The 17192-nt window shown below is 42.2% G+C and overlaps 2 protein-coding genes and 1 long non-coding RNA gene across 4 annotated transcripts; all 3 read left to right on the top strand.

Annotated features, from left to right (window-relative positions):
- Positions 1-1017: 1017 nt before the first annotated feature.
- On the top strand, positions 1018-5490 carry LOC137885343 (vascular cell adhesion protein 1-like). The gene is made up of 5 exons (XM_068727568.1): positions 1018-1388; positions 2208-2483; positions 2608-2943; positions 3688-3945; positions 4146-5490. The coding sequence occupies exons 1-5, from the start codon at positions 1316-1318 to the stop codon at positions 4316-4318; spliced, it is 1116 nt and encodes a 371-aa protein (XP_068583669.1). The 5' UTR covers positions 1018-1315; the 3' UTR covers positions 4319-5490.
- Positions 5491-7108: 1618 nt separating this feature from the next.
- cdc37 (cell division cycle 37 homolog (S. cerevisiae)) lies at positions 7109-13375 on the top strand. Of its 2 annotated transcripts, none has more exons than XM_068727770.1 (8): positions 7109-7408; positions 8814-9110; positions 9203-9308; positions 10160-10275; positions 10384-10506; positions 10611-10793; positions 11531-11602; positions 11759-13375. In XM_068727770.1, exons 1-8 carry the CDS (start codon positions 7292-7294, stop codon positions 11861-11863), a joined length of 1119 nt encoding a protein of 372 aa, XP_068583871.1. In that variant the 5' UTR covers positions 7109-7291; the 3' UTR covers positions 11864-13375. The 2 variants fall into 2 exon arrangements, with proteins under 2 accessions (XP_068583871.1, XP_068583872.1); XM_068727771.1 differs by having other exon boundaries at positions 7292-7368.
- A 1878-nt stretch (positions 13376-15253) lies between these two features.
- Positions 15254-17080, top strand: LOC137885281 (uncharacterized). Its single transcript, XR_011104796.1, has 2 exons — positions 15254-15464; positions 16614-17080. It is a non-coding gene; the product is annotated as an uncharacterized lncRNA (long non-coding RNA).
- Positions 17081-17192: the final 112 nt, after the last annotated feature.

Genomic DNA, 17192 nt, shown 5'->3' with positions numbered 1-17192 from the left:
CCGTAGGACTTTTTCTTTCTGCTCATTAAGAAAATATTTGGGGCACAACATCCGTCGAGTTTGTATTTGTTGCAATTGGCGTGAGGTTGACCCACATTTTGGGGAGAATAGCTTTCGACTATATAAGAATGTGCAGAGAAACGCTTAATGAGGTCGACGAGTAGCCTAATGACAGACAACAGACTTTGAAGTTTACCACGCAGTTTTAACTGCCTGTTGTACCACAGCTGAGGTGCAGCAGTAGCCATGCCTGCTTTACTCAGATCAGTGCCAGCAGTTAGCTTTGTAAATACAGGTGGAAACTCTGCCGCTAAAACTTCATTCTTAGTGTGAAAACAACAATAAAAATGAAACTAACAACCAAGCCAACACCACAATTTACTGCTCCACACTATTCCTTTATAGTGGTTCTGGTTGGTTCTCTGCAGTTTACCACAGTTTCCTGATTGTTTCTAATTCCGGTTGATTTTTTTTTTCATGACACCAAGTGCCCTTAAAATATCCGGCCCGCTGATATGGGGTCCTGCCTTCTACTCACTACAAGCATGTGGTGGGGGAGGGGGAGGCGGAGCTAGAAGAGAGGTAAAAAAACCCAACTAAAGATAACAAATATGTGGAGATAAAAATGAGAAAACAGCTGGAAATCTGGAGTATGTGTGGAGGAAGTTGAGGTGTGTGTGGGAGAGAGGTTAAAGGTCAGCGGGAGTTCTGCAATCTGTGGATTTGAAAGGGGATTCTTGAGCATGACTTTTACTGACCAAAGGGAGGAACTGCTTTCAGGAAGGAGATACGGGGGGGTATGTTTCTGGATTCCTCTACCAAAGCCCCTCAAAAACAAAAACCAAAAAACCCCCTAAATGTTCAGCTCTGCTGCTCGTGTGCAGGTTAGGTTAGATACCAGTATGTGTTTTATATTTTTACTTTAGTTCAGTGGGTGAGGAATGGCTACTGTCAGGCTGAATCATGTTATGTTCACCTAAGGTCATGAAACTCATTCATCCTCTACTGACAATACCGGAATTTCCCCAAAAACTGCTTCGGAAATCCTCCCCGACTGCTGACTGGTTTCAATTTTGCTTATCCATTTCTAGTAATGACGTGCCTGGAAACACTTCAGTAAGCTGGCAGGCTGCATGAGACAACAGGGTCTCACAGTGTGCTGTTACTCTCCCAGGGAAAGGAAGGGAGTGGAGCATTTTTTGTCAAAGGCTTTTACTTTCAATTTCAGTCGCTTCTTCTCTGGGCTTTTAGGCACAACCATATTTTTGTTGTTACTACCGGACATCTCATTTTGCCTGCAAGACCTACTGGAATAATGCTTTTCTGTCACATATTTTTGGTGATTTCTATGATGAGTTTTCTGCGGGACTTCCATGTCTCCAGTTGTGGTATGTTTTCTGGGTCTGTTGCGGTCTGAATATTTCCTCTTGTAGAAAGCGGTTTATCTCCCTCCCTAAGTCGTTTAATGGGGCGTATTTACATCATGATAAAACACAGCCAAGTATTATGTTTTTGAAAATGTTATGTTTGATGTTCTCAGCACTTGTAGCCCTTTTTTTAATCCGATGTAGTGAAACTTGGCAGTTGTTGCTCAAAAGATCCACCTATTAAAATTCCGTCATATATATATATATATATATATATATATATATATATATATTTTTAAGTCTTTGTTTTTCTTTCCTCATTAATTACAGTAGTACTGTAGTAATAGTGTAGTACTGTAATATTAGACGTTTTATAGCCTCTGTGGATATAGTGGTGTAGAAATGTACAAACCATTTGTTTTCTCTTTTCTCACATTCTGAATATTCTACGTAATATTGTGAACTTTGTACATTCTGTGGCACAACTGTGTACACATTATGAATATGGCGATGCCAAAAAAAAAGCTCATTTGAATTTGTAGTAGGCTAACTTTCATTCACTTACACACTGCTGGTAGACTACAGTCAGCTCTATAAGGGAAAATGTGACGTTCAGTGAATCAGTTTGAACTCTTGTAATCACAGGAGAATAACCACGGACCATAATATGAACCTTAACCTCTCACCTTATTGATTTATTCAGTTATGTGGAAATGCAAATATATCTTGATTAGAAAAAACGCAACTACATAATGAACAATTTTACATTTCTTTAATGGTGTATCTGAATGTTGATTTCACATCGAGCTGTTTAAAACCTCCACCTTTTCTTTGTTACAGAAGAAAACTGTGCAGATAAACCAGTATTCACTCCATCCAGCCTGGTGGTGAAGTTCGGTGACCCGACCTTTGCCAGCTGCTCTGTGTGTCACGATTGCATCAACGACTCATATAATATAGAAAGCGCTGAGGGAGTCCAGACGAAGAACGGAACCACGATTTCATGGACAGTTAACAGACTGACTCAGTGGCTCACATCTCCCCTGTGCTATTATAACATTAACATTAATAATACGACTGTCCAGTGTTGTACCACTCTGCCTGTTACTGTCTACCGTAAGTTAAATAAAGAAATGTTGCAAGATATGATTTAAACATGTGTAATCTAAATGAGTAACAAAACATCTTGTGCATTTCGATAGTTGTTTCTGAATGTGTGTCTGTCTCTCTGTCTCCACAGAGCCTCCAGATGATGTGTCCGTCAGCTTTGTTGACCACACTGGGCCGATGTTTGAGGGTCAGCAGTACACTCTGCAGTGTACAGTAGAGAACGTGGCTCCTGTTGAAAACCTCACTGTTACCTTCTACAGAGGACAGACAGCACTGGATCAACAACAGTCCAACATCAACAACCCAAAGAAGAAACCAGTGACTGACGTCTTCTCCTTAAACTTCACCCTCAGCAAAGAGGACGATGGAGTCCAGTACTGGTGTGAAGCGAAGCTAGAACTGGGACCTGATGGACCAGAGCGCCCTCCAGTGGTGACCTCACAAAACATCACCACCACTGTGTTCTGTGAGTCTGACAAAGAGAACATCAACACACCTTGACTCCGTTGGTTATTATGTTATTCTTTTTTTGCAATGATGGAAGAGATATTTTGATCTGCTCCTTAAAACTGCACTAAGCAATACTTTTGTATCAGCAATAGATCACATGACTACTTGTATGTGAAAAACCATAGATCCTTATCACCAGACTCCACAGACCTCTACGGACCGTTAGCGTGTCTTTCGTCTCATTACTTTTGGTTTTCTGGATTTAGCAGCTGTAGAGCAACATATTTTCCACAGGAGATAGTGGAGACCAAAAGGAGAGGGAATATTGGACTTATGTTTCTCAGGAGACCAGAAACATGACTCCATATAAGAGTAATAGCACAAAATAATAGCAGAATGATAATAGAAAAATGCGGACTACTTATAATAACAGAAGCAGTGGATATAATAGAGTAATTATGGTAATATAAGCGGTAGCAGTAGAAATAGAAATGTGACTAATAATAGTAACAGCAGTGGGTGTCAGGCACGACCACGGTTCAGGTATCACAGTAAGATTATACGGTAAGATGATCATATGTTTTGTACATCAATCAAATCCTGTTTTGGAGTAGAAGTAGCAGAAACTGAAAGTGAGAGTACAACAGTCGGGTACTTTCCAACCCTTCTCTACTCAATGAATGGTATATCAGCACCGAGAACAAAATGTTCTCCCGTTACTGTAACGACATGTCGTGTTTCATCCTCAATCTATGAACAGATAAGCCTCAGCTAGTGGGGTCATCGCATCCGGATCCAGTCACCGTCACGGTGGGAAACCCTCTACAACTGAGCTGCTCGGCCGTTGGAAACCCCGGACCCTCGTACGCCTGGACGACCCCGTCAGAAAGCACTTCAACCTCCAACGGCAGCAATCTCACGTTCAACTCTACAACTTTTGCGGATGAGGGGAAATACGTCTGTTATGTCAGCAACGGCGTGGGGACTGTCACCGTGGAGTTTGACGTGGATGTTCAAGGTGAGCTTTACTGTCCGGTATTGTAAAATGAGTGCAGCCACAGTGTTGCTTCCGCTGTCGCTTTCTCACAGCAAACGAGAAGCGATTCTCTCACACATATGGAAGGAAGTTCATTGTCACTGTTTTGGTATTTTTGTGTTGATCTGATGATTATTCTCTGTTCCTTTTTATTTCCTCACCCCTCACTCAACTTTCTGCAGTAAGCTACATGTGGATCATAACAGGCGTGATAGTCGCAGCAGTTGTTCTGATCGTCGCCTTGGGCCTCGTCGGATACTCCTATTGCTACAAACACAATCGAATGGGACAGTACAACCTGAAGGACGTTTTCCGCTTGCACGCGCGGCACGCTGCCGTGCCCACTGCAGAGTAAGCCTGCGGGAAGGTATGGAAACGTGTGTGGACCTTTGTTACATCTCACTCTCTCCTTCGTTTCCTGTAATTCCTCCACTGATGCTATCTAATGACATTGAAATGCCCCAGATGATAAACAAGCGCCCTTATTCCTAACTGCTGTGTTCACAGAAGCTTCGCTTACTGTAATGCGCAGGGCTACACAGTGTTACACGTATTAGGGAGAGATGGAAACAGCTCAGATCATTTAAATGCAACGTTTTAGTAGAAGTAAAAGTGCAGATTGTGTTGCTATGGCCGTCATTTCAGCGCGTTACTGTCCTCTGTTGCATTTCTTACTTATAGAAGTGACAGTTCTTATTAAACTTTTGACTGCTGTTGAAAAGTATAGCTGGCTTGCTAAAGACAAGTTGATTCGCGTGCGTTGTCCTAAAACACTCAAAAGTATGTGAACATAAAATATCACAGTTGCCATAAACAAGTTGTCGGCCCAATTCCTGCTCTAGTTTTATGCAGAATTATAGGGTTGTTTTTTTCTAAAAGTATACAGATTTACTGTTTAGTTTTAAGATATTAATATCTATTAATAATAATAATAATAATATAAATAAAGCTATTATTATTATTATTATTATTATTATTATTATTATTAAATGAACACAGGCTATTGTGTAAATGGATTTATGCCAGACTCAAAAGTTAAAGTAGCAAATAAACAAGTTTTAGGTTTTTTTTAGCAAAAATAAATAAATTTGAACAATGAAACATAATTTGAACTAGTTATATTGTTTGGTGCTAATTTGGCCACATGTGGCTGAAACATCCCACGTAGCTGTTGACCATGCTGTGTTACTGTTTCTCTCTGTTGTACTTTGGTTGTGTTACTGCAAAGGACTTCATAGCTGTATTTAGAGATGTGTTGTAAATAGAATATAACTGTGTGAAAACGCGTACACTGAACTTCACGGCTGTGTGTTAAACCACTGAAAGCTTGAGCTCGACCTCATCACAACCCACAGCGTTGCAGTTTCTGTTTGAATGTGTGTGTGTGTGTGTGTGTGTGTGTGTGTGTGTGTGTGTGTGTGTGTGTGTGACACTGGAAAAAAAAGAGGAATTAATTTGAGCAAAAACTCAATGCTTTGACCACCTTTATTTTAGAAATGATAAATAAATGATCACTTTGTACAATGAGATGCATCCCAGTCTGGTCTATTGTTATTTTATTGTATTTTTTAAAGTAGCTGCAAATACCTGGAGACAGTGTTAACACACCACAAAATGTATGGACCATTACGTTAAATATTAAACATTTTATTTCCTTATTTCGTCATGGGCCTTACATTCCAGTAATCCAATGGAAGAATCTGACCTTGCCTTAGTTCAAAATGTAGTGATGGAAGTGGAAGACGTAATTATAGATTTCCTGTTTATGACATTCTTCATCGCTAGCTGGACTCTTGTTGCTTTTTGATCTCTGGGGCTTTTTTACGGGGAACTCTCGCTGCAGAGATCAAGTTTAGGGTGAAGTGAGTAAACGCTAATGTTACACCCTTACTCTTTTCCTTACCTCCATTACTACCTCTCCTCTCCTACGAGGAAGAAACTGGGAGGGGATGAAAAGAGGAAAGAGGACATGAGTCACAGATACACTTTTGTATTAACATGAGACTGGAAAGCAGGTCCATCCATCCTAGTGTACAGTAAAGTATAACAACCGTACAACTGAAACGGAATGACAGCCTACATTATTTTACAAGCTCTCACTGAATATTGTGGGCCTGTTCATGGTGTTATCACCAGCTCAAAACCAGAAAACACTTCCAGAGGAAACACCTGGGCATCCTGGAACTCTTGCCCAGCTCTTGCTTCACTGTTTATGGTGGCAAATGTTCATGCTTGCATAAGTGTACAGCTTTTGAAAACATGTGATTTGTCATACCCTTGTTGCTTCTTGTTTGTCAAACACCCACATTAAAAATCTCCCGGGAACTCCTCAACACACGACTGGATGTAGAAAGTGAAACAAAGGGCAAATAAACTTGAGCAGTGACATCATAACAAGGTGACTAAATACCCATTAAAAAAAACTGAATATAAAGTATTATTCACCATCCAGAATACTTTTAATACATTTTAACTTCTTAAAGATATCACCCTAAATGCTCTTCTACATTCTGAGACATTAACTGCCCAAGATTATAAATAACATTTTGCAATTATCTTTTAAAAAAAATCTGTTTTAAGGAAACTATGATGTCACAAAACAGACAAACACGAAGACCTTTTACACACAAAACAACCCGACTCACACATTGTGAAATGTGTGTTTATACCAGATGTTCTAAATGTTACAAGATGTCAAATAATGATACATTTTGTTCAGCATCCATTTGTTGAATGCGTTTAATGCTATACTTCTACTACTAAGTTACATTTCTGAAGCAAATATAAGTTTACTTTTTACCCCACAACATTTATTTCACACTTATAGTTACTAGTTGATTTTTACACATTTTACATATAAATAAACGTATGATATGCTTATTATATTACATAATGCAGTAGCCTACTATTCTATATAAACCCAGTGGTGGACCCATAGACTGTATAAAAGAAGTAAGCCTATACAAAGTATATGAAACATTGACTAAGTACTTCCTCCATCACTAGCAGAAACCTCCACTACTATCATATTATTAATCCATTTGTCACAATTACGAGTTAGTTCATGTTTTTTGGCTATTTAAAAATAAACCAAGCCCGCGCTTCCTGATGACGTAGTTAATTGGATTCCTGTAAACGGCTTGTGTCTCGCTAAGCGGATTGGGAAACTATCGATCTCCCGTCTTGTTTCCTGCCGCCTCGTCGGTGCCTTGTGTCCCAGCTGACCGTCTCTGCTGCTTCCTCTTCGCTGACACTGAAACCGAAACTAAAGCACGCGAGCACCCGAGCGCGCGAGGAGAAAAGAGGGACTAGAAGGAGGCCTGCACAGATGAGCGCCGGAGCGGGCATCGACTACAGCGTCTGGGATCACATCTACGTGTCCGACGACGAAGATGTGACCAACCCGTACGTGGACTCACCGAGCTTGTTCAGAATGAGACACCGGGTCAGCGGTAGTGCACGCGTGGAGTAGAGCTCGTGACGTCAGGACTCCCTGTTTTTAGTTTTAACAGTAGACGTGACTTCCTGTGGTTTGCAGAAAGATGAAAAGAGGGAGATGGAGAAGAAAGTGCTGACATACTATCTCAATGATCCAATAGTCACTATTAGTTTGCTGTCACAACTATAAGAACTTGTCACAATATCTATATTTTGCTTCTTTGAAGAGAAATGAATCAGAGTGTGACTAATCAAGTATATTATCAGTTGATTTTAAATAGATATTATGTCATGCATGTCGGCTGATAAGTAAGGAAATGCAGCGAAGAGATGCCAAAGTTATGTTTTGAGGTTAATTCTTGCTAATAATAATAAGTTACGGTCCACTTACTAGCATTCTCCAGAACTTACAAGCATATTGCATTGACTAAGTATTCCTAACTAGTCCTTTCCAGAGCTTTCCACTGCATCTACCGGACGTCATTATCCATAAATCTTTATCCGCTGATGAAGATGCATGGGATGCACTTGAAAGCTCCGGATAAAGCCAATAAGAGGACCTTGAGTTCAGATTATTTTGCCAAAATGTTCGGTGTCACCGTCAGTTCGTCGGTCAGACAGCGCTGACGAGTTTACTCCTCAACAGTAAAGTCTCATTTCATTTTAATAAGAAATGAAATCCGTTTTTTGGGTCCCAATCCAACTGCGCTGACATCAAATAATGAGGCATAAAATCACAAGTTGCTTGATACTAAATATAAATATATATTGTGGAGCTAGTGTGGCTGCCTAATGCATTGGTCGAGCTCAGTTTGTATGGCTCTGGTTCTGAGTAAATAATGAGCTTAGCTGACGCGTGACTCGTTAAGTGAAATGATTTGTGGTCTCCAGCATCCCCCCCCCCCCCCCCCGTTCCCCTTGTCTATTTTCATTTTCCAGCATTTCTTAAATCTGACGTCTGTGGAGAATCAGAGCTCGCTCATATATGTAGGGAAAACTTACAACAACAACAACAACTCCGGCTGATGTGTTTGAAATATTAAACCCTTTGAACCTCAAATGTATGTGGCCTTGCATTTAGTTAAGATAACACAATGAGGTTCAACAAGTCATTCTGATTCACGCCCTCAACATGTTTCATTCCCCAGCAACAGGCATATATTTCCCAACATATTTGAGACCCTTCTCCCACACCAGGCACTGATTCATTGTTGTTTTTAAATCAAATATAGTCAAAATGTAGCTTCTGGGTAATTATTTTGCTGTTTTTTTTTTTGTTTTTGTTTTTTTTAGCCTCTTCTAATTACCTGATCCCCTTCATCCTCTGTTCAACTTCCACCATCTGTGTCACATGTTTCTTTTTTTTAATTTTTTTTTATTTACTCTCGTCTCACTCTGGGCTGCCCCAACAGGCCCGGCTGGAGAGAATGGCTGAGTTTCAGCAGAGAGGGGAAGATCTGGAGTGCAACGTATTGGAATGCAAGAGACAGTTGGAGGAAGCCCAAGGACGACTTGAAGAGCTGGAGGAAGGACGGAGACAGGGAGAGGAGGACGAGGACGGGGACGCCGAGCTGAAGAAAGTCCGGGACGAGGTGAAAAAACTGAAGAAGGATGAAAAGTCGTTTGAGAAAATGATGAAAGAACACCGGCGAGAAGGAAAGAAACTGCCCTGGGATGTTGATAGCATCAGCAAAGAAGGTTTCAGCAAGGTTCGGCGTGGCATCGGGGTCGCAAGATCTGCAAGATTCAGTGGGGGGTAGCTGTATCCGCATTTAACTGTTGTCCTCATCTTGCTTTCTAGAGTGTGCTCAACATAAAGCCCGAAACAAAGGAGGAAACGCAGGAGGAAAAGGTGGAGAAGCACAAGACCTTTGTGGAGAAGTACGCAAAGGAAATCAAACACTTTGGTACGCTTTTATTCTTGACGTGATCGTGTTTGTCTTTGCCTTCCTGCTGCCTCACACTGGCCCTTTCTTTCAAATGTGACCTTTCATGTTGTTGTTTTAACCCAAACCCGTATTGTATTCTCCAGCCCCAACATTTCTAGCCTATGAAGAATGTGTGTCAATGGAACAAATAGCAAAGTCACAAAAAAAACATATTTTGTTCATTTCTTTTGGCCATTTAATTGTCCGTTCTGTGTGTTTAATATATATAATTGTAGTTAGCTCTTTGTTAGTATGCATACATTATATATTGCTTTTTTTTTGTTGTTGCATTGTGGGATACTTCAATATTAATCTTTATTTTAAGTACAGAGTAACGTTGGCAGTGTCCGATGTACTGTACACGTGTAGCCGAAGCTACTTTTCAACACCAGCCCCTTGATGGGTGTTGATAGTTCAAGTCATCTTTAAACACCGAACTATTATGGACATAAAGATAAATGTATAAATAGATGGAAACCTTATGATTAAACGCTTTTATTGTATATTTTTGTGCCCTCCAGTGGGGGGCTGTGTTTACTGTGCGGTGGGATATTTACGACTTGGTAAGTCGTCAAATCGAGAAAGCTGCTAATTGATAAGCTCTTTAAAAAAAAAAAAATGCTGGATCGTCAAACACAGACTCACCATTTCTGGAAAAAGGTCTATATGACAACGTCCATTTTTTATTCTAGGTCCCCAAACAACTGCGTTCCCACGGCAACGTGACCGCAGAGCATATTTTGACTTCCCGCGCTAAAAAAAAAAACCCACAACCACTGGAGTTCAGTTTGAATGTAGCCTCACGCTGGACCTGCCTGTCTGTGCACCAGGTATGACGCGGCGCTGGGACGACAGTCAGAAGTATCTCTCAGACAACCCGCATCTGGTGTGCGAAGAGACGGCGAATTGCCTGGTGGTCATCTGTATTGACTTTGAGATAGATGAGGTGAGTGCTGGGAGAATAGTGTGCATGCATGTTAAAAACCAACAACAACAACAACAACAACAACAACATCAGCCCTTAATCCTGGTAACTTCTCCATTGTCCTTGTAGAAACACGCCCTGATGGAGCAGGTTGCCCACCAGGCCATCGTCATGCAGTTCATCTTGGATTCGGCTCGGACGCTTAAGGTCGACGCGAGAGGCTGCTTCAGACAATTCTTTTCAATGATCAAGGTCTGTAGTCAGCCAAACATCTGTTGCGTCTTTTGTGTAGTCTTTTTTTTTTTGGGGTGTATTTGACCAATTAAGTGTTTGGTTTTTTTTCGGGTCCGCGTCAGACTGCAGACAAGCCGTACCAAGACGCGTTCGACCGAGAGCTGGAGTTGCTGAAGGAGCGGATCCGCAACTGTGCGCAGATTCGCAAGGAGAGCGCGATGAAGGAGCTAGAGGAGGACGACGGGCAGGAGAGACTCGGCCCGGGAGGCTTGGACCCCGTGGAGGTCTATAAATCGCTACCAAAGGTAAACCACTCGCACGCGCATGTAGGCGTACGCAGAGTTCTGGTTATTTCAGGGAGACGGTCCTCACAGTGGCCAGCAGGTGTTTGTTTACATGTGGAATAAGTAACTATTTATGGAAGGCCAAACACACTGGTGGGGAAGAAGAGCATTTCCAAACGGCAGTTTAGAAAATGGGTGTGTGTGTGTGTGTGTGTGTTTCAGAGTTCTCTTCCCGTTAATGTTCTCCTGACGTGAGCTATTTTGAAACGTCCGTCTACTTTGACGGTCATGTAGTCGGTGCGAGCGACTACATTTATTTTATTTTTTTTTGCCACAGATTTCCAAAAAAAAAATAAATCGTTGTTTGTAGACTGTGAAGTCAGTGTTTGCTCGGTCTATCGATATGAAGCGCGTTGCCATTTGGATAATCGGAGAAGTCAACACGCAGCTCAGCAGAATGGACTCCAGCAGGCAGGCATGAGCTCTGTGTGTGCGCAAGGTAAAGAGCACTATTTACTTTCCTGGAGATTACACATTTTTTTTCGGCTTCTCCTTAGTGACATACTCAGTTTTTCGTTGAGTACTGAAACATGAATTTGATGTTTTGGATGTCGGGTTTGCGTAAAAGTGATAATCTTCCAGCGTTTTTTCTACTGAACTCACTCAGTTTTCAGTGCTGAGACACCAATATGCGGTCGTCAAATTCAGCCCTTTATGTGTATTGGACCATTTTAGATCATTTCTGTTTCATATTCTAGGAAATACAGAAGGGCTTCGATGAGAAGAACATTCCGATGCTGCAGGAAGCTTTCAACAAACTGGACCTGGAGGTGAGTGACTGAGCATCGCCCTAAAATAGTATTTCCAGTCAATGAAAACAATCTGAAGAAGGACCAGACGGTGTCTTTGATTGTGCACTAAATATATATCTGTTCATTTGATTTGTTCTGTGTGTTGAACTGGTGTCGTTCTGTTTCCCCCTCCAGGAGGGAAAACACCACCTCCAGAGGTGTGTAGACTCTGGTCTGTGGGTCCCTGAGTCACTGGAGGAGGAGGAAGAGGAAGAGGAAGAGGAAGAAGACGATTCATAAGAGAGGAGTGAACATTATTTGGTAGTTGACAAAGTAAAACCACCATGTGATATTTACATTTTAGAAAACAGGGAGTACGGGATATGAAGTTTTTAGACAAAGGCACTTTTAAATGTTTTCACTTTTAATTTGAAGCTGCTTCGGTGCAACCAAGTGAACCAAATAAGGACAGAACACGTTTTCTTTTAGGCTCGCCTCGATCTGATCTTATACTGCAGACGCTCTGAAGTAATGTTGTCGTCCGGCTCTGTGGTACACATTGTTTTATGCCATTACAGTTGGCCGCTGTGTGTTTATTACATTATGGATAGGTCTTCCTTCTCTTCACACCTTTTGTGAAAGAATCACTTAAAACACAGGCTTATGAGAGTAACACGGACATTAGCTTACAACCTTTTGACATGAGCTCAGATACGTCCAGATGTCATATTTCACTTTACAGACGCACTATTTAATCTAACAATCTGCCCCCGTCTGTTGTCCTACTGAGGTCAACAGCGCCACCTCCAGTCTGTTTGAGGACATAAACGACATCACACGCCTGGATGATGTAGTTTCCTCACTTGACTTATAATAGAATGTTCGATTTAATCAAAACCTCAGTTGTCCCCTGCAATGTATTCTGAATATTACAGTTATGGCTACGCCTATAACAACATAATAACGAACGTCGTAGAAAAGAATGCAAAAGTCCTGCATGAATATGAATTAGGTGAACGTGGATGAAGTTATCTTTTTATTGAGGTGGTGATTTAACTAGAAGGTGATGTATTTTCTTGATCCTAGGCCTCTTGTCTGGATGCTTTCTCAGGTCTGACTTGTGTTCCAATGAAGGTCAACCTCAACAATATTCAAACACTCTTTTTGGCCAAATGCACCGAAAACTGCACTATACCCGTCGTAAATAATAAAATGTCTGTATTGTAGCACTTTATGACAGAAAAATAGCAAACAGAAACATAACCTTGTCATAGTCCACTTGCATTATGCTGTACAAACTATGCAAAAACGGAGGTATGAACTTAAATAATATCAGAATGTATGTAATAATAGAAATATGTGTTTTGAGTTATCGTTGGTGTGGTAGGAACTACAGCGAGGGAAATATCAGCCGATATCTGCTTACTGCGGAGACACCGACACGTTTCAAGATATTGTTTTAGATCCTTCATGTAGAAAAATGAACATCATCTCATATGTCACTATCACGTTGTTGTCGCTCTCAAATACCAACGCTGGTATCTACCTCAACGACCCATTATAGCTGGTAAACCTGTCGAGATTCTGTTCTATTGGGTTTCATTGTATTCACAAAGCACAACATCGCTTTGCAAATGTATGAATCGATAACGTGTTTTATTAAGCTGGAACTAGAGAATGTCTGTGTGCAAAATGACAATGAAAGTTGTTGCTGCGTGTCCTTGTAGAGCAATCCGTTCTATTGTGTGTTTACATGTGTAGTTATTTCTTTTTTTGAATTTGTGTAGAACTCGTACAATAAACCAGGCTTCCTTTGTGTCGCTGACGAACTGTTTGTTCATTTGTTGACTTCTCCTCTAGTTGCTGTGAATCCTGACTCATATTCTGCCATCCTTCTCTCTCTCTCTGTCTCTCTCTCTCTCTCTCTCTCTCTCTCTCTCTCTCTCTCTCTCGCTGTCTCTCTGTCTCTCTCTCTCTCTCTCTCCACCTCTTTCTCTCTCGCTCTCTCTCTCTCTCTCTCCACCTCTGTCTCTCTCTCTCTCTCTCTCCACCTCTCTCTCTCCACCTCTGTCTCTCTCTCTCTCTCTCTCCACCTCTGTCTCGCTCTCTCTCTCTCTCTCCACCTCTGTCTCTCTCTCTCTCTCTCCACCTCTCTCTCTCCACCTCTGTCTCTCTCTCTCTCTCTCTCCACCTCTGTCTCGCTCTCTCTCTCTCTCTCCACCTCTGTCTCTCTCTCTCTCTCTCCACCTCTCTCTCTCCACCTCTGTCTCTCTCTCTCTCTCTCCACCTCTCTCTCTCTTTCTCTCTCTCCACCTCTGTCTCTCTCTCTCTCTCTCCACCTCTGTCTCTCTCTCTCTCTCTCTCTCCACCTCTCTCTCCACCTCTGTCTCTCTCTCTCTCTCTCTCTCTCCACCTCTCTCTCTCTCTCTCTCTCTCGCATAATGAATTGCTCTGCCGCTCTCCGTCGTAATTAATCGCTGGGTTTGACTTTTTGTTTTGTTTTGTTTTGTTGTTGAGGCAAAGCTTCTTTGTGCAGTCACTTTTGTAAATAGAAAACAATCAGCGCCGGCCCGAGGCATAAATCAAATCTAGATAATACCTATTAATGCCGAGACAGAACCACAATAGCGTCACGGCTTCACGCGGAGCTGCTCTGGTGTGTTTGTCTGTGTGTTCAGATCAATGTGTGGTTGTTAGTGTCACGGTCAGGTCGATGTGTGACTGTTGTACTAATTTGGCATTGAACAGGAACAAAAGAGCAGGTTTCCTCTCTGAATGGTATAACTGTGGTCATCTGATGCTGTTCTACTGACATGTTGTGTTTAACAGCGTCCGTAGAGAAACAATTACTACTCAGTCGATGGACTGAAAAGTAATCTGCAGCTATTTTTGGTCATTTATTAATCGTTTTAGCTCATTTATTGCATCAAAAATGTCAAATATTCTCTTGTTCTATAGCTCCTCAAATGACAGGAATTGCTTCCTTTTACTTTGGAACAAAAACAAGCAATTTGAAGAATTCACCTGGGGCAATGGAAAGTAATGATTGTCATTTTCACTATTTTCTGACACTTTATTTTCCCAATGAAGTGATTCCCTGTTGGGTCCATAATCGGATGATTAATTGATAATAAAACAAGCATTAGTTGCGGCCTCGTTTGTCATCAATGGAGTACATTCATGAGGGTGTTGCCTAAACACAAACGCTTGTTGCTCTTCGCTCTGCGGCTTTGGGTACAGCTCAGTGTCCATGAACGCATTCTATAATAGTCAAGATAAAAAACAAACAAAATCCCGTTTTGGGGTTTGAAACGTATCGAGTGAATGTAAAAGAGCACGTGAGGAGGGGGAAGAGAGAGTAACAGGACGCATGAATCCTTTTATTGTGATTTTACAATCAACATCTGCTCTGTGTGGCGGGCTGGAGTGGAGAGAAATGACGGCTGGCTATTGAAGCAGAGAGTCGGCGTGCGAGGGTACCAAAAAGGTAGGGGTACCGATGGAGAGAGGAGGAGCGGAGGCTGTCGTATGGGATTAATGGACACACTGTGGAGGGAGGAGGAGGGAGGAGAGATGGGCTTCTCCACGGAGGCGGCTGTGGTGGTGGTGCTGCTGCTGGTGGGGGGGTGACTGGGGGAGACCACTGTGGCAGGGGAGCGGGAGAGGAGTGGCAGGGAGGGAGGGAGGGAGGGAGGCTGGTGAAGCCGCGGATATTCATGAGGACGCCGAGTGAGTGTTTTTCTTTTTTCTTTTTCTTTTTTTTTTCTCCTCTCGCCGTGGTGGTGACACACTGCTAGTCTGCAGAGAGACGGAGGGAGCGGGGAAAGAGAGGGGGGGGGAGGACAAGACGGGTGAAAAGCAAGACGGGGCCCATCTTGCCATTGATCTTGAGGCGATCAAGGTGAGTGTGTTTTTATTCTTAAATGCTGCGGCCAGAGTGTGTGTGTGTGTGTGTGTGTGTGTGTGTGTGTGTGTGTGTGTGTGTGTGTGTATGTGTGTGTGTGTGTGTGTGTCCGTCTGACACATATCTCTTGCAGTGCGTGTGCAGACAGGCATGACGGCAGGGCTATCCTCATGTGTGCATGGTTTCATTGTGTCTTATATGTATGTATATATGTATATATATATACATATATATATATATATATATATATATATATATATATATATATATATATATATTTGGGTGTTTTGTAACAGAATAGCAGGCTGGTCGTTGAGCTGCATATTGATGCATTGCTGCTTGGTTTTATAAGCTGCTTTATAGAGGTGGTACTGGTCGCAGCCATGGTGTGTGTGTGTGTGTGTGTGTGTGTGTGTGTGTGCGTGTGTGTGTGTGCGTGTGCTCAAATTTGTCATTGTCTGTGCATATATATGTCACTGTGTCACTGCATTTGTTGATTTCTCCACACGCAGCCTTTTTTTTTTCTTTCTTCTTTTCTCCCTTCTTTCTTCTCCACAAGGTGAATCCGTGCAGACTGCTGGTGTGAGAGTGCTTTTCATTGAGTGGGTGTGTTCTCCATGACCCCTGGTAAAAAAAAAAAAAAAAAAAAAAAAGTCGTCTCTCCGCCACTCTATGTCTGTGTACCAGCTCCATCGGAAACACTCCGATATGCTGAATCTGTCCTATCCGATGGAATTAGGTCATCTCGGACCGCTCTGAGTAATTATATAACATCAGAGAGCTCTGGTGTTGCAGTGTCTGCTCAGAATTAGCCACACTGTAGGTACGACTTCCTGCAGCGCCACAATAGCCAACATGTGTCGTCAGGGCAGCCCCTCTTCATTAGTCGACCAGCCGTTTGTTTGGATATTAATCAATGACTTGTGATTAGTTTCTTTCCGTAGACGATCCTTGTATTGTGGAAAACAATCCAAATATACCTCCCAAGCTTACTAAAAGAGTATGTTACTATGGGGAAAGGATTTTCTCATATTTGATGATTCATCAGATGAATTCATTAAATGAAAGCAGGACAGCGACAGGGAAGATGACACAAAAACAGAGAATTAGCTTGCTCGTTAACTCTTCATATCTGTTTTCTTACAGGGGAATCTACAAGCTGAGACATATTCGAGGATGGATCCCGGGACAATCGCACCAGGAGTTTTGACATCTGGACCTCTCAGATGAGCCAGTCATATCCAACGCCTCTCCCCATGCAGACTGTGGACCCGACCGACGGGTCAGACATTGGGAAGCTGATCTGAGACGGGAGAGACTTGGGTGCAAATCCTCCCACAGGGCTGGATCTGGATTATTGATCGTTGCATTCATGTGGGATCAGGTTTACGACTGGGAAATGTCATGCGAACAATTCTCCAAGTCGGATAAACATTTAAGAAAACTTGGGAAAAGGTTTTCATCAGCGGTGACGTCCCATTGGCTCGTCTGGCCAAAGCAAGACGACATGAAGGGGGACATGTTTTTTCCAGAAACTCGTAGTTTACACTAACATGGAGTGAGAATATACAACTAGATTTTTCTTTTCTTCCACCTTTTGGCTTTTTGGGGAAGGAGGAGGGGGGGATAGGGGGGGGGGGCAGGTGGACATTCAACAGATCGAAAGGAAGGGCCGTCCACCTCAGACTGAACCTGGAACCTCCGAGGGCATTTAAATGCACCTTT

Source organism: Cebidichthys violaceus, unplaced genomic scaffold (assembly GCF_023349555.1).
Source record: "Cebidichthys violaceus isolate CVI_PGR_0920_01 unplaced genomic scaffold, fCebVio1.0.p SCAF_4, whole genome shotgun sequence".
Lineage (NCBI taxonomy): Eukaryota > Metazoa > Chordata > Actinopteri > Perciformes > Stichaeidae > Cebidichthys > Cebidichthys violaceus.
This window is presented reverse-complemented; position numbering and strand designations above follow the sequence as displayed.

Coding starts and splice junctions, on each gene's coding strand:
- cdc37 (XM_068727770.1), top strand. CDS start 7,292: ATGAGCGCCGGAGCGGGCATCGACTACAGCGTCTGGGATCACATCTAC. Junction 7,409..8,813: donor TGTTCAGAATGAGACACCGG/GTCAGCGGTAGT, acceptor CTGCCCCAACAG/GCCCGGCTGGAGAGAATGGC. Junction 9,309..10,159: donor AAAGGAAATCAAACACTTTG/GTACGCTTTTAT, acceptor TCTGTGCACCAG/GTATGACGCGGCGCTGGGAC.
- LOC137885343 (XM_068727568.1), top strand. CDS start 1,316: ATGCTTTTCTGTCACATATTTTTGGTGATTTCTATGATGAGTTTTCTG. Junction 2,944..3,687: donor CATCACCACCACTGTGTTCT/GTGAGTCTGACA, acceptor ATCTATGAACAG/ATAAGCCTCAGCTAGTGGGG. Junction 3,946..4,145: donor GTTTGACGTGGATGTTCAAG/GTGAGCTTTACT, acceptor AACTTTCTGCAG/TAAGCTACATGTGGATCATA.